The 24,574-nt window shown below is 42.1% G+C and overlaps 1 protein-coding gene across 1 annotated transcript in view; it reads left to right on the top strand.

Annotated features, from left to right (window-relative positions):
• Positions 1-24,574, top strand: part of SPAG16 (sperm associated antigen 16) — a 360,207-nt gene that overhangs the window by 228,047 nt on the left and 107,586 nt on the right. The window contains exon 14 of the mRNA XM_088167654.1: positions 14,574-14,639. Within this exon, the coding sequence (XP_088023780.1) occupies positions 14,574-14,639 (66 nt within the window). The remainder of the gene's footprint in view (positions 1-14,573; positions 14,640-24,574) is intronic.

The raw sequence follows: 24,574 nt of genomic DNA, 5'->3' as shown, positions 1-24,574 counted from the left end.
GGACAACGTGCCAGAGCACCTGCAGCAAAAGAGGGAGCACGTTCCCAGGTGTGAGCTCCTCCCTCCTTTTCTGGGGCCAAGGAACCAGGTGGGGACTTGAGCAGGAGCTGAGAAGGTGAAGGCATTGGGTAGGAGGGCTGTCCTTGTACCCCATTGTGATGCTCCAAGGTGGGATACAGGTGTCCAGCAGGTGTCCCTGGAACCTGGCCATGAGGTAGGGTGGGAGGCTGGGGATGAGCCCATCCCACTGCCACCTACCTTGGCAAAGGTCCTCTGAGCCCTCCTGCTGGGGATACAGAAGGAATAAATAAAAACGCAGAAGAGGAATTACTAAAACTGTCCCTTGATAACCAAATGGTTGATCATAAATTGGAGTGTCTATGCAAATGAAGTAAATAATTAAAAACTCCAAGAACAGCACTGACTAGGTGGTTGATGGCTGGCAATTATAAACGCTGAATTTTTAATATGCATACATCTAAGGAGCCAGTAAAAATTAGCTCCTAGACTAATGGACTTGCCTTTCTTCCAAGGCAGAATTTTAATGAGAGCATTATTTATAGCAGAGACCAAGAACGAGCATTTTCTTGCTCAGTCTCATTTCTTCTTTGCTGGCACTTTATTCATTAACCTCTGAACTTCTCTAGAGAAGAATAATGCCCTACACAGTGGAGGGCAAAGATCACCCTGACCCCCTGAAATTAGTCACGGGTCAGGTATTGTTAAGAGAGTTACGTCTTCTAACAAATAATATTCATAAAACCCCGTTGGTGATATGTCCTCATTTCCTGCTGGTTTCTGGGTCATTTATCTGCTGTTCAGTTCAGTGAAGAGAAAATGAACAGAATGTGGTGTTTTGTAGTGCAGAGCTTCTTGTGCCATCTTGTCTTGTACCGTGCAACACCATGAGGTTTCAGAATTTTATCTGAAAATTTGCACAACTGGAATGCAAGTTGTAGTCATGTGCATTTTAAAGGGTTTTATGTGCTTTCCTTTTGAGCTTCTTTTTGTTAAACTATATTTGGTATGTTAAATTTTTTCTAATTTAAGAAAAAACACTTGCCTGTCTTTTAGTAATCAGTGAAGCTCCAGCTTAAGTTGAGAAGTACAAAACCAATAAAATTAATGAAAGAACTACTTCTCAGATCAAGAGATGACTGTGTGTGCTGACCATAGTGATGAAGGAGACAGGAAAGGAGAAAATGCAAAAATAAAAATAGTATCATGGGGGTTTGTGATCAAACCCAAGTGAAAGCATTTTATCAAAGAAGGCATTTCTCATTTTAAAAATATATATAATTTTTTTGCCTTTGCCTTCTGAAAAGACAAAGCTTAGTTTGCACTTCATTCCTTGCTAATCAAAATTGTGTTGAAAATGTTCACCTGCAAAGCTCTTTTAACAATGTTCTTGAACTTGGATGTTCAAGTGGCTGAGCCCAGAGAAGATCTCTGCATAAGAAGTGCCATTTAATTTGGAAGATGCCTGAACATTGCTACAGGGCAGAATTGTTGATGTGCATGTCTAATGCAGATTTTTTTTTTTTTCTGAATTAATTTTTAAAACTCTTTGGGGTTTGACAGTAATATCTGCTTTGAGATATGTCTGTGTATCTTAGGAAGTTGTCAGATCCATGTCTGACTCAGGAATTGTTTCATCTTGCTGAGATAGGAGGAGGTTTGGGAACGTTGTAACTTTCCATCACCTTTAACAGGATACAAAGTGAATGGACATTGCATATAATGGGACCAGATATCAAAATGCATTCAGTGCATTTTTGATATGAATACCAAGTTTAAATGGAGAACATAAAAAAATAGTGGGGACAGCAGAGTAACTTCAGCAAGAGAACTCTCCTCACTGGTAGCTGGCTCTGTGTGTAACTGGATGGGAAAACTGGAGCAGATGTAGGAGGGCACAGCACTTCCAATGATGGGAAGTTGCAATTGGGACAGAAAAGAAGGTCTCTTGTCCAGGGTTACTTGAGTAGCCTGAAGGTGACTGGAAAAATGAGAACTCTCAGCCATGAATTCTCCCGTCAGTTCCTGTGTGTTTGAAGCACATCAGGGCTGGTGACTCTTAGGGAAACATCCCCTGTGCAAAACCAGCCAAGGCAGCATTGCAGTGAGGAGTGAAGGTCTGAAAGAACTTGTGAAGTGCTCCTCTGGTTTTCCCTTCCCTGCCCTAGTCCTAGGTGGAATAGCTCCAAGGTAAGTGTTTGTTTTCCATTTTCCATGTCTCAGCTTGGAACTTCTCCACTAAGCCTCCTACATGTTCCTGAGCTGGCACTTGATTTCCAGTCTTTCTTCCCTGCTCTTGGATTTGCAGGTATTTCATGAAAGTGCACTTGTTTCACTCATGACACACAGTTCCACTGGAGTTCCAGCTCTGAAAATCCTGGATGTTTTCTCTGATGAAGGGTAAGAGGGTGTCAACATCTTTCATAACAGCTGCTGGAGAACTTTAGAAGACTCAACTTTGCAGGCTCTTCCTTGCATGGTTCAGTTCAAATTCCTGTGCTTTCCTCAGGTTCAGAAGCACCCGCAGCTCCCAAAGGAGTTGTTAGTGCTGTACAATTCCCTCTGGGAACATATTGGGAAGGCAGGGCATTGGTACCTGCCTGTGTCTTGGAGCCCCCTCTCCAGCCTTGGCTCTTCACTGCCTGCAGTTCACATGGGCCAGGGGCTCCTCCTGCTTAAGGCTTTGTCCCCCAGCCCAAATTTGTGCTCTAGCCTGACCCAGCTTTGGTGTGAACTTGCTGTGTAGGCAGCAACATGCCCAGATTTTACTGGACATGCCTTGCTCTCCAAGGCTGTCTGCAGAGAAGGCCTTTCAGAAAGAAGCTGGGAAGTGACTTCCTGACAGATCTCTACCCAGATGAACCCAAATGTGGTTCCTGTAGGGAGCCCTTTCATCCTCCAGCCTGTCCAGATGCTGGTGAAAGCCACTCTGCTCCCATTTGAACTGGAGGCTTTTCAAGTTGTGTCTTGTATTTCATTTCTCCTCTGATTCTTACTTTTTTATTCATTCTGTCTTGAAAGACTCATGGCCTTTTGTAACTGCATGTCCTTTTTTTCCTTCCATGAGGACTTCTTTTCCTTAGAAATACCGAATATATTACAGAAAGTACAAGTAGTTTTGCCCTCTACCTGCTGAGGGCTTGGCAGCTACGGGCTCCAAAGGAGTGGGAATGTGAAGAAAGAAAACATAATAGCAAAGAAAAACAAAGAAGTGACTTTCTCTATTGTGAAATGTTGCAAACAGGAGCATTTCATATTTCCCCCGCTGTCAGTGTAAGCATTCAACAACAAATCAATAGTGCCCAGCAGGCAGTGGTTCCCTTCCTTCATTTTAATCTGTGCAGCTCATTGTGCCATCAGGAGAGCAGCAGTGCCAGGAAAAGAGAATGATTTCTACCAGGATTGTATCGCAGCTGCCCCACCCTCTTTCCCAAAACAAATTCCTGGAGGTTTTGAGGCTTTAATTTTAATTCTTCAAGAATCGGAACACAGACATTTGTTTTCTCCCATCACAGTGCTGAAGACTGTGTTTGTTTCACGCTTTCATTTCCAGGGGCTTTGCCATAGTGCTGTGGCTTCTCAGCATAGGAAGGTTACCATTCCCAGGGCAGAGGAAATAGGGAGAGAAAAAAGTCCCAATATCAGCTTCTGAGTGACACAGGTGTGTGTTAGAAACCCCCACGCATTCAATCACTGCGTGGAACGAGGGCAGATATTCATGAAAAGAAGCTCCCAGAGGTGTTGGGGTAGGAAATACATTATTTAATTAATTAGTTAGTTAATTAAGTGGGTGGAGAAATGCATAACATTTCCACTGCATTTTGTGCTACGCTGAGCACTTTTTTGACCTTCAAAGAGCAGATGGAAATGTGGTGTTGTAAGGAATCATACACACAGGGAGTGCAACTCCATCATTTCCTCTGCAGCTCTTTGTAGGGGGAAAAAAGCAAGAGAAATATGATGGTCTTACCATATTTGCAGCTGTAGTTGTTTAGAGCTCAGGCAGACTAACATTAACAAATGATGATAATTAGGCTTGATTTGCATATTAAAATTGTCTTAATTAAACACTGATTCAGTAAACATTTAAAGGCTGTAATCGATCTTTTGCAGGCACTCTTGGTTATTTATATGATCTAATAAAGGCTGGAGGCTTTGTTAATGAGCCCTCTATTTCCTAGCTGTATGTGTCAATGAGATTATTTCACCAACAATTACAGAGCCTGCTGCTGTTAATAACTCACCAGCCCCAAGGCTGGAATTCTTTAGTTTGAAGCTCCTTTAGTGGGACCTTGTTGTTTACATCTCCTTGCTGCTCAGACAAGGGCCCCAGCCACAGCCCTTCCTTTCCTGGGGAAAAATCCCAGGGCAGAGATTTCACAGGGAGATTTTGTGACTGTAAAATCAAGCTGGTGGTGTCCTGCAAGCTGTTTGAAGAATGGATCTAGTATTTATACAGCAGCGAGCTCAGTCATAATACATTTGGTCCCAGATCTAATCCTGGCAACTCTGACAGGCTGAACTTTGTGAGGAACTTTTTTTTTTAAATTTAAGAGGTAATGTAATCGTGCTGTAATTTTACAAGAGGCCTCTGAAAAGGCTGCCAGGAGTTTTCTCTCTCTTCTGTGTCACTGCAGTCTTTTGCCAGGCCATTAATATCTTGGGAAAATAATGCTAAAACAGGTGAAGAGCTCTTGCTTCTCAATTGCTAAATGGTGTTATCATCCCTGACAAAGCGTTCTTTGAAAATTTCATGTTGCTTTGGCATGATTTTTTCAGGATTTTTTCTTATTTGACAGCTTATTGCACATGAAGGATTATGCATTTATATACATATGTGCAATTTTTTAATGACACATGTTTAACTTTTTGATTTTGTTATGGGGTATTCCCTCTAAAAGTTTTCTGGTTAGCCCCTCTACTTCTGCTTCTTTGAAGGTGACATAAATAGCTGCATGCTCTGGTCCCATAAGTCCTGTCATCAGTTCTGGTACCAGTATTGGTGGATTAAAAACTATATTTGTTCCTATGTCTTTTCAGTCATTAAGTTTATTGGGAAACATTTATGAACTTAACAAAGCTAAACCACTAGAGTATGTTTTTAATGATTAAAATAATTATGCTGTGGAGTGATCAGCAAACTCTTTAAAGCAGGTAGGAATTTCAAAATTGGTGTTTTGGCTAATTCCATTTGCACCAGGACTGAATACAGGTTTTTATTTCGAGCTGCAGTGCTATGATGAAAAATAAAGCTTAGATATTGAGTAGACTTACCAAAAATAGAATTACTCCCAGCGCTACCCAGACCTTCTTGCAATACTTTCTTTTTTCTCTATAAAACTCTACTGTTTAAAATGTTGGCATGAATTTGAATCAAAGTCAATGGAATGAATTTGAATCAAATATATTCCTATCCTTCTGCAATTTCAAATACTTATAGAATTCTTAATTTGAATTTGCAGAAGGATAGGGATATTTTTGATGGGTTTTTGCAATTATTTTTTTTTCCTTTCACTCAGAATCTGTAGATGTAAGCAGGATCTGGTGTAGAGAATCTGTGGACAGTGCATTTTTAAGAGCTGATTGCAATGTTTTCTCCTCTTCCACTGGTGATGTTTTCATTTTAATTTTGATATCCAAAGACTTTTTTTTAAAATACACAGTCACTTCTTTTCTTCTTTTTATTTTTTTCTTGCAGGGACTTTTTTTTCCCAACAATTAACTTCTTCAGTGTTTCTAGCCAAATAGTCTGGATTCTCTTCTCTGATTTTTCTCTTCTCTGGTTATTCAGGTCAACAATGCTGTTATTCCCAGAGCAGCAGTAATTGGGAAAAGCAGATCATGGTGAGCAAGTGGTGTGCTTTCCCCTCCCATTCAGATCCTGGTTTCCTTGCCAAGCCCCCTTTTTTTGGGAAGTCAATTCCCTTCCTGTTGGTGAATGGAGAACTAGAGCTCAAAGAAGAGCCTGCCTTTGCAAAGCTGTTCAGCTCTGCTGGTTGGTGGAGGAGAGCTGCAGCCAGGCTCTCTTAGGTTTGCCCTTTTTTGTTGTTCTTATTTTGGTATTTTTTGCTGTGCATCTGCCATTTGAAGCCTGGCTGAGATGCATTTGATGCGTGGTGACTGCCAGAACAAAATTCACACTGTGAATGCAGCAGGCTTACAAATTCCTTTATTCCAATAGAAGTAAACTCTCTCCCAGTGGCTGTCAGACAAGTAAGAACTTTGATCTTACTGGCTTACTCTTGATTTATGCTAACTCTTTGAAGGCAAGAAATTAATTAACTTTTTATCTTTCCTTTCTTTTTTTTTAAAATGTTTAGGCCACCTCCCTTGTCTCAAGGTTGTGTGTGTATCTGCTTTTGTCTCTATACTGGCTTTTGCAGTTAAAGGCACTTAGTTTTTCCTTTCTTCTGCTACAAAAATAAAAAAAAATCATTGTTCTGATAGGAATTCACAGAAGGCAACAATTTGGCATTTTGGCCCAAATTTAGCTTGTTTTTAAGAGCACTAAAGCCCTTCAGACTCACATGCAACTTCTCATAGTCAGATAAGGAGAAAATTATTTCCCACATGTCGTGCTCTCACTTTTTCTTATATATAATTAAATTATGTATTCATTGTTTTATTCTGCCTTCATATGATTTAATTTTCATAGCCAACAGAAATGATTTTGTATTTTTTTCTGTGCTTGCACTAGGCTCATAACTTTTCCAGTTATATTCCACCAGAAGCTTCCGCTCATTTATAATTAATCTTTTTGATCTTTTTTTACATTAAAGTAATAGAGCTCATGGTGTTTAATTTTAGGCAGCCCTACCAGGCTCCTGTCATTCAGGCATTGCTCTCCTGGAAATGGCTGGTCTGTTTTGCAAAGCCATGGAATGCCAAGTTAATTGAAAGTGCTGCAAAGTTCTTGGGTTAATCTGCAGCTAAGGAGCTCCAGCACATTACTCACAGCAGGATTTCCCTGCTCCCTGCACTGCTGATCCTTCCCTCCCTGGACGATTGAAACTCCCAGTTTTCACTGGATAGGAATGGGATTAGTGATGGAATTTGGCTTTCCTGGTGCTGGCAGGGTGATGTCTGTTCAGCTGCCTTAGGGATCCTTAGGAAGATGCAGCAGCTTCTGCTGATGAACCCATCCAGGGCAGTGATACACAGCTCTGCTCTCACTGAAAGAATTTCAGGATCTTGGAGGCATTTCTTTATACTGTTTATTTTCTTGTAAAGGAATGATGGGTCCAGCAAAGGCATTTCTCCCTGCCTGTCCTGTCAGGGCTGTGCAGGTGGGACTGTGCTCGTGTGTGTGATCTCTTCAACTGGAGGTGACATTTCTCTCTCTTCACAGAAGCAGGTACAGGAGAGGATCTGCTTCCCAAAAAAACCCTTTTGTTCCTCCTTATGCAGCTGGAAGTTTGATGTCTCTTACAGGAGTTGAGAGAGGAGAGAATCCCACATGGTCATGTCTGTTTAAATACTGCCTGTAGTTACAGTTTTCTGCAGACTGCAGTACAAAAATCCAAGTGTCAGTAGAAGACAAAAAGATAATTCACTTTCATCTCAAGAACAAAGCTGAACAGAGAAGCTTTTTTCAACTTTTTTAATTCATGAAACATTTATCTTTGAGTCAGGTTGTATTATGCTGGCAAGAATATAATCTGTCAGCATTTCTACTATATACTCTTGTTTTTAAGGTTTTTTAGGAGAGCCTTAGAGGTTCACTTTGAACAGATTTAGCATACAAGGTCTCGGCCTAGAAACATACTTGTCATCCCAATTATGAAAAATTAATATGCCTGCATCATTGGTACAAAAGGTGTGTTAATACTACATTCAGGTGAAAGTTCAGACTTACACAAGTGAGGTAATTCAGGGGTATTCCAGAGCAAGGTTAATTAAGTTTTTTATGTATTTAATAGCTGGTGTTACTTACTGTGAAGTGAAAGGAAGGCTGGTCTGTGATGAAAAGCATGGTATTGGGCTTAGCTGGCAGGCAGAGCTCCCTTTCTAGTTTTTGTTACCTACCAGATTTAGAAAAATGCTGCTTCCTGAGTTTTTAATGTTTCGCTGTATGAAAGTTGTTACAGAAGTTCATGCATTTTAAAGAGATTCTAAATTATTTTCCATTTCTTTGGGAAGATGTAGTGGATTTTTTTTATTTTTTTTTTTTTAAAGAGTCCATCAGCTGATGTACTTCAGTTTTGGTGCACAAACCTGACTCTGTGAATCCTCATATAACAGAGCACACAAATGGTGGCAAGTTAATTTTATTCCCCAAAGAAGGGATTACAAAAAATCTGAGTAATGCCTTGGCCTTACCCCTGGTCTAATATCCAGAAACCTTCCCTGTGTGACTTTTCCCCCCAGGGTCTATTCCATGTGACGAGAGCCGAAGCAAACTGCACTGAAGGTTCTGGGCTTGAGTTTACGGAGTAAACCCTGTGGTGACAGATGGTAAAACTGATTTTCAGATTTGCTCAGTTCTCACTGCTCAGGAACTGCACTGATTGTGCCCATGAAGCCTCTGGTGTAACTGGGGTTGAGGTTCTGCCCTGCTGTGGGTGGAGCAGGATGGGGCAGATGGAGGGAGCAGCTCTGGCCTGGGGGGACACACACAGAGCCTGGGGTGTGCAGGAGGCTGCTGGAATGAGTTATTAACAGAAGAGCCTGAGCTGGAAGGGATCCACAAAGATCACCGAATCCAGCCCTGGCCCTGCAGAGGCACCCCAGAACTCCCACCCTGTGCATCCCTGAGAGCATTGTCCAAACACTCCTGGAGCTCTGGCAGCCCTGGGGCCTTGGCCATTCCCAGGGGAGCCTATTCAGTGCCCCACCACCCTCTGGGGGAAGGACCTTTTCCTAATATCCAACCCAAATCTCCCCTGGCACAGCTTCAGGCCGTTATCTCAGGTCCTGTCACTGGTCCCCACAGAGCAGAGATCAGTGTCTGCCCCTCCACTCCCCCCCACAAGGAAGTTTCAGCCCCTGATGAGTGTCCCCTCAGTCTCCTACAGCTGAACAGACCAAGTGCCCTCAGCTATTCCTCATACAGCTTCCCCTCCAGGCCCTTCACCATCTTTGTTGCCCTTTAGATGCTTTCTAGTAGCTTAATACCTTTCTTACATTGAGGAACCCAAAACTGCCCCCAAAGAGCACTGGAGGTGAGGCCACCCCAGCTCAGAGCAGAGCAGGACAATCCCCTCCCCAGCCTGGCTGGCTGTGCTGAGCCTCATCCCCCAGGACAGGGATGTCCCTGCTGGCAAAGATCCAGCAGGGCAGGGTCCCCAGGTCTTTCTGTGCTTCTTCTTTCCAGCATCTCATTCTCCAGCCTGTCCTTACACAAAGGGTTGCCTCATCCCAGGGCACTTTCCCTTATTGAACCTCACAGGGTTGGTATGGGCTGGGAAAGGAAGGAGCTGACTTGCAGAGCTAGGAGGGACAGACATTCTTAGGCTCTTTCCTCCAGTTTTTGTGCTTACCCATCATAGCCCATGAAAATGAGTTTCCTTTTGCTCTCATGAAGAGATCCAAGTCCCTTTTGATGTCCCCATGCACATCATGGCAAGGACATGATTCCCTGCATCACAGAGGGACAGGAGCCACAGTTTTGCTGGATCTGGCACATTCCCACATTCCCTGCAGAGCTCCCCAGTGCTGGTGAGGCAGACAGGCCATGTTGGGAATAAGGCATGGCAAGGAGAAGGATGCAGAGTTTTAATTTTGCACTTTGCCATGAAAATGGAGCAAGGGAAGAGGAAGGTTAGAGCTTTTAGAAATCACAGTACACTGAACATTCCTTGCTTTAGGAAAAGTTCAGATCCAGCCAAGGGAGCTTCCAGAGCATTACATTGTTTGATTTGCTGCTAAAATTCTACCTATGTAAGCTCAGAACTTTCATTTCCCCCCAAATACAATTAAACCTTTCATGAAGAACTGTTGGGAGGTTTTGTTTGTTTTTAATAAAGAGAATGAGGTGAACATTTCCACAGCTGAGTGCTTCATGGTTGGAACACTTTTCTCAGTTTTGTCCTTCTGAATGAACATTATTTCTTTGAGTTAATTTCTAAATGAACCAAGAAATTACAAATAAATCTCCTATCTGAACACTGTTTAGATAAATCTCATACTCGAATGTTGTTATCTAAAAGCTCATATCAAACTCATAAAGATAATTACCTATTGTGACTCGGATATTACACCCAGCTCGATCTAATGGATTAGTTATCTTGATTCTGGACTTGCAAAGTGAGTTTGTTCATGTCAGATGTTAATGTTCAAAATCCAGAAAGAAAACCAGAAGAGCAAACATGAGTAACTTTCAAATGATACCCTACTGATTTTGGTTGTGTGTTTTCTCCAGAGGTGCTTGCAGTATGGCTTGTTAAGTTTGGGAGATTTACTTTGTTGCTGCTGAAATGGTAATTAAAATAAGTATAGGAAGATTCAGCTGCTGTGTTACATAGTTAAAGGTTGAACTTAATTATTGCAATGCAAAGAAGCAAATTAATTACTATTGTCTTCAGCCTGTCTTGTCTTACCCTGATATTCCTATATCTATGTGGATACACAATAGGGAGGATTTACAGCAGAATTTTACTATTGATTCCCAAATCTTGGGCTTTTATCCTTTGAAAGTAGGAACAAAAAATAATTTGAATTTAGAAACCTTGTTTAACTACTTTTGCAGCAGGATTATTGCTCACAGATCCATAGCTCCAAAGATCAGGCTGCTTTTCCACAATACCAGATTTCATTCTAACAAAGGAATGTTTTCTCTCTCAGGAGTCTTTTGGGTAGCTCCAGTCCAAGGCAGGCAATTAATGCCTGTGTTGAGTGGAAGCTGAGAGGTTGATAGGCTCCACAGCATAATGCCAGGGTGTTTCTAGCCACTGATTCTAATGTTAATTTCTGGATTTCAGACTGGAAAATTATATGTGTGTGTGGATGTGTGAATAATAATTATAAAACCCCAAAACCTCAACGATGCAGAACACTTTATATTTTGTTTTCTTTGAATATTGCTGTTATCTATGTATTTCCTGCAGAGGAAGAATGTATGGTTATTAATGTAATTGGACAACAGCTCAAGGAGGGAATGGAACTCAGATTTCCTCAATTAATATTTCAGTCAAGACTCAGTTGACAATAATAATGTATTTTCCATGATTTATACTGCTGGAGTGTCCCATGCAATGAGACTGGATAGACCCCACGGGTTAAAGGTGGGGGAAATGGGCCTTTTTCCAGTTTCAGAGTTCTGCTCTGGTGTTCTGTTGCTGCTCCTGCTCTCACTTTGTGATTGTTCCCTCTGTAAGGGATGATGGTCAGTATGACCTTCAGGATGCAGTAAAGGATTGTAATTTTCCCCTAAGAACTGTTCTAATGTCAATCTCCTCCTTTTTCCCTGCTCTTTTCCTTGTCATACAAGTCCCAAATGTTTGTTGTTGTTCAACTTGAACCTTAAAGAAATGCATTGAAATGGCAGATGCCCCCAGGTGGTTGTGCACCCTGTTCAGCTCCACACTGCATGAAGCACTGGTGGTGCTGTAGTGGATTATTTTATAATTAAAGCCTGAAAAGCAGAATGCATGTGCAAAAGGGAGTTCATTAACTTACTGCTGAGCTCTTGGTGCTGAAAGCTCAGTGCTAACTTGAGTTCTGGTCCACAGAATGTCTATTACTATTTGGTTTTTTTCCTGAGCTATTACAGCTAAGTAGTAGCTTCCCAGATTTGTTTTTATGTTTGCAAAACTCAGATTTCCCAGCGTTGGTAAAGAAAACCCAAGCTGTGTGCTGAATAAAAATAAAGTGGCATTTTGGAAATTAAGTTTTGATAGTATTGAGAAACACTTTGCAGAACCATTGCCTTTGTCTCACTTTTATTATCATTATTATTACTTTTATTAAAATCCTTTTCAGAGGGTTTATACTGAATTGACTTATGGAGGGAAAGCTGAAAGTTAACATCCATTTTGTGCAGCACCCGTGTGGTTTTCTTTTTTTCCACTGCTTCGTGACAGCATGCTTTTTCTGTGTTTGTGGAAAGGTTACTGTGTGTGTGTTGGTATTTGAGAGTGTCTGAGGGTAAATACTACACCCTGCTGAGCAGCAGCAGTTATTTTACAAGGGCTACTTTCTACATGCAAAACATGCACCAGCACTTGGTTTGTTACCATGAGCTGGGTGCAATCAATATCACTGCTGGGCCACAAGGTACACCTCATGTCCTTGACATTTTTTCTCACTAGACTGCTTATGTGTGTTTGGTTATCTCTGTCTCCTATCCTGTTACCTTTATCAAATTAATTTGCCTGCCAGTCTTAGGGAATTTTGTGTAATCGCGTTTCTATTCTGGCGGTGAATTTGTAATTGGAAAGTAATTATTTAAGTTTTCCTGGTATCAGCATTTATTGGTTCATGTTTTATTACTTAGAAATCACAGATTCTACTGGAAGGGGTCCACAGGGATCATCAGTCCAGCCCCTGGCCCTGCACAGACACCCAGCAATCCCACCCTGTCCCTGGGAGCAGTGTCCATAGGCTCCTTGGGCTCTGGCAGCCTTGGGGCTGTGCCCATTCCCTGGGGAGCCTGGGCAGTGCCCCACACCCTCTGGGGGAAGAACCTTGCCCTGATATCCAGCCTATTTGTAATATCGAACTTATAAATATGCAGAGGTTTTGGAGTGGGTTTTTAAGCACTCTTTCACCTTGTAACTCTGTTGAAAACTCTGGAGGACTCAAGGACTGTGCTCTGGCAACCTTTTAATGCTTAAAGTGGACGCTGTGCTCTGTAAATACAGAGCTTTTAATAGGAAAGAGCCTTTTCCTCTTGTTGCCTTGCAATCCTTTTATGGGAATAATATCAATTTCCTAGTAAGATCACATTAGCCATGTGGCCTTGGAGCAGAAACTACTTCAACAGAGAGAGGTAAATGAAAAATACAATGAGATACAAAATGGCACTTGCCAAAGTTGCCTGCTCCCTTTTTTGGGTGACATTTTTTTAAACAAAAGGAATTCTGTGCAGCATTAAATGCTGGGCTTTATCAGAGATTTGTATTCTAATGCCATATGAGCAAGGCTGGAAAGAGCCTCCTTGGTCTCCAAGTCCAGGCAAAAGATCACATACAGGAGAAGGTCATTTATTTCCAGGCTTTTAAAGCAGCTTCTTATAGTAATGAGATTTTTTTTTATCCCCACTACTTAGAGTGGAGTAAGTTTTTGTATCTCACTGTTCAAGAACTGTCTCCTAATTTTCCACTGGAATTTATCTGCAGATAATGAATCCCCATATGTTCCTGCATCAACACTGCTCTTCAGCCTTAATAGCTTCTTTCCCTCTTTGCTCTTAACCCCTGAGATATTTACAACAACAATGTAATCCCCTTCAACTGCTGCTTTGTTGGGCTGAGTTCTCCTAAGTGGTTCAGAGATATAATATGAACCACAGAGCATTATCGAGGAGTGTCCCTTCAGAATTACGTTGTGGTCAAACCTCATTAACTGCTTTCTGAAAGGGTTTGTTGCAAATAGTGAGAATACACTGCTAGATATGCTGATGATAAAATGTAGGAGGTTTTATCAGTGAAAAAGAGAATTCAAATTTCTTATGTCAGAGTAGGAGTGATTTTAAATTTTTTTTTAATGAGGAAAATAAAAATGGGACTAAGCTGATGATATAAACTCCAAAAGCATGACAGAGATATGATTAACCTATGTTACCCTGGCTCGTGTTAGATTGATTCAAGACTAGGATGAGTAGTGGAATTTCAGATCTTGTGTTTGGGTTTTTTCAACTCTCCAGAAAAATGCAACAAACTGTCTTTCAATTGCAGTGTTAATAAAATGCTTTCTTAGAGGGAAAATGTGTTATTCAACATATGACTGCACTGCTCCAAGCTGGGCTTCACTTTTAACAGGAAATATTTTTTAACCCAAGAAGCCAGTGGCTTCTATGAAAACAGAGAAGGGCATCTCTTTTCAGTACCCTTGTCTTGCCATCCTGAAGATTTCAGGTTTTTAGCAGGAGATACTGTGGTTGGATGGCTCCTGTACTGGGAGAACAAGCCAGATATCAGTGATGACATCTGACATATGTTACTGCACTATGTAGGTCACTTATGGCCTAATGTGAGAGATGACAAAAGATAATTAATTTGGATTTCATGCCTGTGATTCCTTAAGGAAGCCTTTAATGGTGTGTGTGGAATAACAAGAGGCATGTACTGACTCACTGCCTGAGAGCAAGAGCTCAGTGTTTTGAAAGAAGCAATTCCACCTTCTAATTCCAGCCCTCCAGCCAGGGAGATGGCTTTACTTGGGGATATCTGGATGCACCTTTTCTGCTGGCTGTAATGTGAAGTAAGGAGATATATCTTTAGAAATGGTGAGAAATGTGTTCCTGTTCTAGCAACCAGGAGCTGGCTTTTTAGCACACAGTGTGTCTTGATTTTCACCCAGCCATAAAATCAAGGTCTTTCTGTTTACACCAAGGCTATAGAATAACTTACATTGCTCTAACTTATTTAAATGCTCTCTTTTTGTTTCACTCCTAGGGTCTTCGTGTTTACACATTCCAGGGTCACGTGCATTCCTGTAATCATGCTACATTCAACAAGAAGGTAAGTTGTGCATGCAAATTTCCTTTTTCTCTTCCCTTTAACCATCATGTTCCTTGCTCTGGCCCATACTGTCCTGCTCCTTGGTGACACAGAGAGCTCTGGGGCTGATTCAGAATCAGTGGTGGCTCAGAGTGGCCCCATCTGCCAGGCAGACCAGAGCCCCAGTGCTTGTTACAATAGAGCTGCCCCATCCTTGCTGCTCCCTCCTTCCTCCTTTGATCACTGCATGATGTCTTAGCCACTCTCCTCTGTGGAGATCATTGGTTACTTTATTTAAGTGAAATTTTTAAAGTTTTTTCCCTGGCTGTTTTTGTCAGTTGTTGTCTAAAAGGAACCATTTTGAATGGGATTGGTGACAGACTGCTGTCTGAATGACTGATAACTTTGGAAGGGGAGGAATTTCACCTGAATGGCTCTTAGAGGCTATATGAAATACTCTGAAATGACCCAAACATTCGTGATCTATTGTTGTAATGTACTGGCTCTGGGGCAGCCCCCTGGACTCAACCAGCCTAAAAGTAAACAAGTGCCTGGGTGAGGGACGATAGGATGGATTTGAACACATCCAAAGGATCCCAGCCAATTCATTGCACCTTAAGTGCAGATGGATGGCCAGGGAAATAGATGGGAGTATTAAGACCCCAACCAATCACATGTGTATATCTGGGAGATTCAAACCCTCTATTTAAGAAAGATCTAGGGACAATAAAGAGCTTTTGTCATATGGATTACTGAAGGTCATGTCATCTGTCCCCAACCACGACCCCCAATTAATGTAATCGTGTATGATTCCTGCAGCTCTCGTGGCCACACTGCTCTTTAAAAAACTGGTGTGGAAGTGCTGAGGCATGTGCTGGTTTCTGCTGCCACTAGCAGCCTTTTCTCTCAGAGAGCATCTTTCCTGAAAAATAACTTTGTGGTGTTCCTGCTCCCCGTGCTCCCACCGACACCTTCATTACAGGCAGAGCAAAATACTCATTTTTCCTGCAGGAGATCCTGAATAGTCTCTTCTTGCTCAGGATCAGCTGCTGCTTTGCCAACTGCTCTGCCAGCCTTGGTGTTTGTAGGGCAAACCCCAGGGGCTGGCACAGCAGAAGGTATGGGATAAGCTGATGTCAGGGAGGGGAATAGGAATTCCCAAGGCATCTTAATTCTTTCTTGGCCATGTGCATGTGTCTGTATTTGACAGGCACAACCTGGCTCTCAGTGCCCTGAGATACCGTGGTGGGGAACAGAGTGGATTTAACAGCAGCAAGCATGGCAAGGGAAATACTGTAGAGATACCACAGCACTGTCTTTAGTGTGGGTATTAATTTACAAAGGGCCTCATGTGATCCATAATGATTAATTATTAATGAATGAGGATGCTGAAAGACCACATGTTGATATGCATGCAGTTTTGGTAAGGAATATTACAGTTGGCATTAACTCTTGACTAAAATCATTGGTTGACATTGCCAGTGATTGAATTAGTAAAAATGGAAACATTTGGTGCAGCATTGGTCAAAGTGAATGAAGAATATAACTTCAGAAGCTGTGATTGCAGTTGTATAAGTTAACTCTGCTACTGAAAAATTTAAAAGTGGCCCTGAGTTGTACAAGTAACAGTTGTCCCACTGGCTGACTAGCAAAGCAAGTGCTATATTTCAGCCAAATACAGCACTTGAGAACTATTTTCTTACCCTCTAGAGTTTACTCACCAAAAAAATTAAAATATTGCACCCTAAGCAAGCTGATTAAGGTGTTTTGAGAGTCAATATTTTTGTTTAAAATGTATATTTTATGCGGAAAACTGTTTTTATAGAAACAGTCGTATTTTCAGCAATACTTTCACGGAAAAGATTTTGGGCATTGATAAAGGACTGTTTGGACAAAGTGCAGCACTACTTCCAGAGTGTCCATCCTAATGGCCCAGGAAGTCTACAATGACAATACTGAAGGCTGATTGCTGAAAAAACCCTACTTAGATTTGTTTGTTTGTTTGGAGGTTTTTTTGTTTTGTTTTGTTTTGTTATATTTTCTTTTATCCCAATGTCTGCACATCCCATATTTTGCCAGAAGTGTTGCCTACATGGTCACGCTCTGTGGGTGCAGAGCAGTAATGGTGAGAGATCCCAAGGGATTCACTCCTTTTTCTCCATGGACATAGGTCAGTTGGAGTGGGCTCCTACATCACTTTAGTGGGTTTGTGGCAATCCTGTCTTGAGTTGCTTGGTACCAAAAGCAGTTCAGAAAGAAGATGAAATTCTAATTACACAAAAACAAGGAACAAATATAGATCAGAAAGCCATCCAGGCAGTGCCAAATATTTAGGGGTATTTTTGTGTGAAGAAGAAGCTAAAAAAGAATAATGCATTTATACAAATTGAATAAATCCTCATTAAGCTCTATGAAACTGATTAAATCTGAGTTATTTACTACACCATGCTTCTGAAACTGTAGTTAATAGAGGTTTTTTTGTTAAGTGGGCAAGGTTTGCAGCCAGAACTCTTACTGTTGCTGAGATTCCCCAATTAGCCTGTTCTCTATGGAGCAGAACTGCCAGCTTGGCACCTGGAATGTGCCCATTTGTTGGGTCCTGCCTTGCTGGGACACAGGAGTCACAGTACCCTGGAGAAACTTCTGCACTCGTGGTTATGTCAGGGCTGAACAGGTAACACTTCCAGCAGCATTTGAAATCCTGCACTTTTCCAAGTTGGCTCTCTGCCTGTGGAACATTTGAGAAAATTTGAGCAAAACTCACATAGCTGCTTTTGAATTGAGGACATTGAAAAATGCAACTTTCCTCCTAAAAATTACTGATACCATCCATTTTATTCCCACGTTTCATTAACACAGTAACTTTGTAGAGAAAAATGTTTCAGACATTTATTTTGTGCTGGGGTATGGCCCAAACAGCATTTCAGGTAAGCTCTGTATCTCTTTTGCAATGGTAAATCACCAATGCTAATGAAGTATAAAGACCATAGATCCTTGGTTGGGTCATGAATTTAAAGCAGAACAAGATTTGTTCCCTTATATATGTGTATATATGTGTTTGTGTCCAAATAAAAGTATGCCAAGTGTCTGCCATGCTGTGTTTGTATCATATCTGCAGGTTTAGGAATCATTACAGTGGTTACCAAGTTTCCTTGAAACAAAAGAGAAGTATTTTTACAATTGTTGGTTATATTAGGAAAACCTAAAAGACTATGAAAAATATGTTTGAGAACTGCTGCCCAATTTTACCTCCCCAGGCCAAAATGCAAGCAGCATCTAGGCCATTCCTCCATTGATTTACTGAAGGGCAAATAATGTCAGACAGTTTTTAAACAAAAAAAAAAAAAAAAAATTCAATTTTGTTTACCTCCTCAGCAGTCCAGTTGGATGTCAGCTACCATTTAGCTGGGCCAATAATATTGATATTTGATGTCAGTTCTTATTCATTACTGCACCCAAATGATGCAAAAGTCAGATCTCTCAGATGTTTCTATGGATAGCCAGATAAAGCCAGGGATGTCTGACTGCACCTAACAGACACAAACAAGAAAAGAACAGAATACAAAATCCAAAACCTTTCTGCTCTTATTGTTATTTATGTATTCAAAGTGTTCACCTCTTTGCATAAACTCAAAGCCAGTTGCTTACAAAGGTTACCCAGTAATATCAAACATGTTCAATTATACATGCAAAAGGGCTAATAGGTTCTTCCTCTAGTTTATTTCTGTCTCCGTGCATAAGAAATATAATTACAGAACCGAATTAAATTTTAAGTACAGATTTTATTATCATTAGTTAACCATTTTCAGGCCATCAAACACAGTTAGAAGTGAAGGAAAAATCTGCTCCATTTCTCTGTCATGGCAAGGAACAAAATCCATGTCAAAATAACCCAGTTTTATTTGTTGGCAAACAGCTCTTTCTGACATTAGGGAATCGCTCTGAAAATTGTTCTGGAATTCACTTTTACATCCATTCTCTGACATAGTCATGTTATTCCCTAATTTTGGATGTAAGTTTCCTGGAGTGCTCCTTTCCCTTGGCCATCCTCCCTGTGTTACCCACAGATCCTGCAGTTAACACTGGGCCTGCTTTACACATTATGTGCAGACCAGATAACTCAAGTAGAATTGGGTACATCCATCTTTATTTTGGTCAGTTGGAATATTTTTGCTCTCCAACTCTGATACTGTCAATGTAGAAGTCTGGATAAATATGTCTAGCAGATAGCCTAGAAGTAAAAATATTCCTCTGGACCTCACTGTGAGAAAGCTGCAATATGTAGGGACTTATTTAAAGGCCAAGGAAATCCAAGATGCATTGATCTGGAAGGGATTGGTTCTCCTGAGTTGTAGTATTCCTGTGTCCTTGAGAAAAGAGACAGTCTCACAGCCAAGGCCCTTCACTGGGATTTAAAAAAAACACAAATCCAGGACTGATTTTTAAATGTCATACCTTGTTTGTGTCATTCAGTTTCCCATCACCATTTCAGGTTTCTCATCAGAGATCATTTGCAAAGAAAAACTCAGTAATAGGTGTCACACACCTCGATAAGGCAAGGGCAGAGAAAAGCCACGTGCAGCAGATGATGGGCACTGAGAATCCTTCAGTGTCAGTAAATGCACTGGCTGCTGCTGGAGTTTGCCTCTGCACTCCTAAATCACACAAAGTGCAGTTCCTTCACTCTCTGTTTTGTCTTCCTGGGTTATTGTTGGATCAAAATCCCAGTTATAATTTCTTCTGGGGAAAAAAAATCATTAAAAAATCTCTTAGTCTAGCAGTTTGGTTCATCTAGGCAAAAGCTGACTTCAAAAACTTGGCATTACCTGTTTTTTCTATTCTCTGTAACATATATAAATGCATTATATATAAATCAACATAAACCTGTTTGAAGATTCTAAACCCAATCCTGTCAAGTTTACTAACTCTAAAAATAACTACAGCTCAAGAAAACCTTCCTTCTTTTGTTTCAAGCCTTTGCATTATGAGATGTGAGATGAGCTCATTCTGCCAAGAGTGCTCTCTCCTCCAGCCTCAGGGTTTGCATCCCTCTTTTGTTTGGACAATGCCAGGGCTTGGACTTTGATGAGCCTTGTGGGTCCCTTCCAAGCCAGGATATTCTGTGATTCCATGATTTACCACAGGGTTGGTTTTTTTGTTCTGTTTTCATAATCCCTTCTGGTGCTCTTTGTTTTCACCATGCAGGGACTCACAGTAAACCCCAAACTATCTTGTAAAATTCACCCAAACAAATGTGGGGAAGCTTAGATTTTAGAAGACCTTCTTTTGCTCTTCCTCATGGCTGCCTCTAGGAGAGTATTTCAAACCCATCAAGAAATTAATTCAGTACCCATCAAGAAATTCAGGAGCCTACAGGAAAGATGAATAGGGACAAGGGCTTGGAGTGAAAGAACAAGGGGGAACGGCTTCAAAAAGACAGAGAGGAGGGTTAGATTGGATATTGGGAAGAAATCCACATGGCAATGGTGTAGGTGAAGAATGTGAGGTAGGAAGCAAGGCAGGTGTCTGGCATCACACTGTCTCATTTGTTTTGAACTAGCAGTAAATGAAATATTTAAATATTTAACTTTTCTAATTGAAGCTTTTAATCAGATTTTGCTCTCGTTTAAATATTTGCACATGATGAAGCTTCGTCTCAACTCTTCCTGATAAAAATTTGGGGTAATGCACTGACATTTGGATTCAGACAGCTCTGTAAAGCCCAAGAAGAAAAAATGTGGCATCATTTTTAGATGGCTTTGACATAGCTTGTGTTGGAGTAACTTTAAAGACTTTTAAGAATTCTTTAAAGAATTGTATATTCTAGGTCAGATTGGCCCTTGAAAGATCAGTGGAAACCGATAATAATTGACTATACAGTATTTTCTTTTATGTTTTCAGACTTTATATTTACAAATATAAACATATTGTTATGTCAGTTTGCTGCTAACTAAAGGAAACAGAGATTATCTCCTTTAATGTGATTTTGTTTGCTTATTTCTGTGTTCTGCAGTGAATGTGACCCTCTGTGTATACAGTACATGAAGCAAGCACTGTTTAGCATGCAGAACTGCTAAACCACAGCTTTCACTGTGGAAAACTTTGCCCTTCTTTCTTAGAGGAGAAGAATTAATTTGTGTATCCTAAGGAATAAGGATTTTTTCTAAATTGCATCTCCTGGCTCAGCACACCAGCCTTTCCTGTGGCAGATGTACAACGTGGGTCCAGACCCCCGCATAATTCATTTTTCCCCAGCTGTTTCTTAAACTCGTCTTTTTGCAAAACAAACAAAATCAGAATCCAAAGATCCACCTAGATTCTTTAAAATTCAACTTCCCATGTGCAGTACAGTCCAACCTGCTCTTCTTTGTGGCATTTCATGGGCAATTACGTTCTAAAACACACGAGAAAGCAGCACAGCATCCCCACCTTCTGCCCTGTGACTCTCTCATGTGACAGTCACGTTTTTGACAAATTGTGGAACTTTTACCTGCTCTGCTGTTGCTCTCATTGCCTGGACTGGGAATCATTGAGCTGTGAGCCCAGTTTGCTCCAGGCATCGCTGCTTGCACTGGGTCTGCTCCCTGCCAGCTCTCCCAGTGCTCCCAGTTTGTTCTGGGCAGGCACTACTGGGGGCTTCCATTGCACATTGCATTAGCCTGGACACCTCTTTAAACAGGTGCTATTGGATTTGCATTGGTTACCAATGGACAAGGAACAGCTCTTCCAACAATGTTTGTGCAAAGCTGTCTCTTCAAAAGGGCTCGAACTAAAGGTGCGATAGAGAAATGGGATTAGTTTAGACCAGTGGTTTGTATTTGGTAAGAGGACTCTTGAACATTTACCACTTATCAAGTCATGGCCAAAGGGAGGCAGGTTGCCTGGAACAGGGCTGTATCTGTGGTGCAAAGGATGTGGCTTTGTAGAATACCAAGCTGGATTTTAAATGAATTTATGCAAGCATGAAAGTAGGACCAACTTTGGAAAGGCTTCTCTGTTACGAAGATGCAATTAATCTGCGGTTGAATAAATATCACTGTTAGAAGGTACTTGAATATCAGATTGATTTAATGAGAAAAATAACTGAGATCACACAGCTGAAGTCCATCAGGGGTGGGAATGCATGTTGTTTTGGTGCTGAGTTGGGTTTGCAGGGCAAGGTTTGCCATGCAGACATACAGTGCCATGTCAGGGCAGGCCATGGGTCAGTCATGGCAGGCCATGGGTCAGTCACCGCCATGTCAGGGCAGGCCATGGGTCAGTCATGGCAGGCCATGGGTCAGTCACCACCATGTCAGGGCAGGCCATGGGTCAGTCATGGCAGGCCATGGGTCAGTCACCGCCATGTCAGGGCAGGCCATGGGTCAGTCATGGCAGGCCATGGGTCAGTCACCACCATGTCAGGGCAGGCCATGGGTCAGTCATGGCCATGTCAGGGCAGGCCATGGGTCAGTCACCGCCATGTCAGGGCAGGCCATAGGTCAGTCATGGCAGGCCATGGGTCAGTCACCACCATGTCAGGGCAGGCCATGGGTCAGTCACCGCCATGTCAGGGCAGGCCATGGGTCAGTCACCGCCATGTCAGGGCAGGCCATGGGTCAGTCATGGCCATGTCAGGGCAGGCCATGGGTCAGTCATGGCAGGCCATGGGTCAGTCACCGCCATGTCAGGGCAGGCCATGGGTCAGTCACGGCCATTTCAGGGCGGGCCATGGGTCAGTCATGGCAGGCCATGGGTCAGTCGCTGCCATTTCAGGGCAGGCCATAGGTCGGTCACCGCCATTTCAGTGTGGCCCAGAGGCTGAGTAAGACTCAAGGGGACAGGGAGATGGAGCATCCTGGTGGTTTTGAGCCAGTCTGCCAATTCTCTGGTCTCCTACAGAGGGCTATGGGGTCTATGAGAGCAATGGGAACTGTGAGGGTTGTGGGGTCTGTGAGAGCTATGGGGTCTGTGAGAGCTGGGGCGGGTGTGAGGTCTGTGAGGGCTGTGGGGTCTGTGAGGGCTGTGGAGTCTGTAGGGGCTGTGGGGGTAGTGAGAGCTGTGGGATCTGTAGAGTTTGTGGGAGGAGTGAAGGCTGTGGGGGCTGTGAGAGCAATGGGGACTATGGGGGCTGTGGGGGCTGTGAGAGCAATGGGGTCTGTATGGGCAGTGAATGCTGTGGGAGCTGTGAGGGCTATGGGGGCTGTGGGGTCTGTGGAGGCAGTTAGAGCAATGGGGATTGTGAGGGCTATGGGGACTGTGGGGGGCTGTGGGGTCTGTGGGGCCTCTAGGGGCTATGGGGGCTGTTAGAGCAAAGGGGATCGTGAGGGCTGTTAGGGAATGGGGATTGTGAGGGCTATGGGGACTGTGGGGGGCTGTGGGGTCTGTAGGGGTTATGGGGGCTGTTAGGGAATGGGGATTGTGAGGGCTATGGGGACTGTGGGGGGCTGTGGGGTCAGTGAGAGTGGATTGCCCTCTCCCACTCTGTGGGCTCAGGAGAGGGTGGTTAGATGTAATCTGGGCAGTGCATGGGAGAAACAACAAAATTCTCAGGTGGTTCAATAACTTTGACTTGCAAACTTTAGAAGATTAAGGTAGAATAAGGTACTTGGCAAAATTTAAAACATCATCCAGACTCGGTAAGGCGTTTCAGGAACTTTAACTTACCCAGACACAAGGCACTGAAGAAGGCATTGACTGAAATTTTTCAGTCTGGCTTACAATGTATCTGAAGAAGAAGAAGAAAGAGACAGAGCTCATCCTGTTTTCACCCCACTTCCCACCTGGTTGTTTTGAGCCTGTTAACCATTCCTCCAGTCTCCTACATAAATTAATTTTTTTTTTACCCAGTCAAGTCTGCTTTGTCCATGACAGTGCTTGGTGAGTGATATCTCCCTATCTTTAGTCCAACCCACAAAACTTCTGTTCTATTTCTCTCAGTCATGTCTAGCTTAGGCAGGGAATCATAGAGTGGGTTTGGGGACACCTGGGACCCAGCACTGTCAGCCTACCATAGATGTTAGCTGGTTTTTTTGTGAAGTGGGATGAGATTAGTTGAACTGATCATTCTTTCACCTGGAATACATTAAAACTGTGAGAGAGATTCATACACTCCCTGGAGTTCAGAATTAGGTAAGTTTCTGTGAGTACATTTCTAATACTGTTGGTATTCTTTCTTTAAGCATTTAGTTCCCCTTACTAAACACCCAAAGACAAGATAAGGAGACAAATACGATGTTGGATTCAATGATCTTAGAGGTCTATTTCCCCCTAAATGATTCCATGACTTTACATGTTCCTTTGGTGGTTTCTCTTTAAAAAAAGCACATGTACTTTTCTGACACTCATTTTCTTTCAGTGACTTAGATGTTCTGCATTTTAAAAGGAACAATTTTGCATTTCAGCAATAGATCTCTTGCCATTAATTCTAATTTATGAACTTAAGGAAGTATGTATTATATCTGTATTTTAACATTACTGCAGTGAATAGTATCCAGTTTTTCACATGTGGAACTGAATGGCAATAAAATCCCTGTGCACAAATACAGTGTAGCCCAGGAATTTTTGTGCTTGTTGCTCTTAGGAATATCTAATCAGGTAATGATGGCACCTAACTTTACATTAGTCATGGTGTCTCTCAAAAATACAGAGAAAAGCCAGTAATGGCAATTATCATTCATCTCCTCTCACTGCACAGCTCCCAGAATTCACACCCTTCTTTGATGGGAAAAAACAAAACTGATTATTGTAAACCTCTCTGCAAAAGCTATTGCTCCCTTTGCAGCACTGTTTCAAGTGCAATGTCAACTACTGCGAGCAGTAACTCTGCAGGGAGTGCAGTGGTTTATGTAAATTTATGCAAAGGGTTTCTGCAATCCTAGCATGTGTTGTGCTCCTCAAACACACCACCAGGCACTTCCTGCTACTTGATGTGGCAAAGGGAAGAGAGATTCCCCCATTTCACACAGCAAGAGGAA

Source organism: Sturnus vulgaris, chromosome 7 (genome assembly GCF_052056855.1).
Source record: "Sturnus vulgaris isolate bStuVul1 chromosome 7, bStuVul1.hap1, whole genome shotgun sequence".
Taxonomy (NCBI): Eukaryota; Metazoa; Chordata; class Aves; order Passeriformes; family Sturnidae; genus Sturnus; species Sturnus vulgaris.
This window is presented reverse-complemented; position numbering and strand designations above follow the sequence as displayed.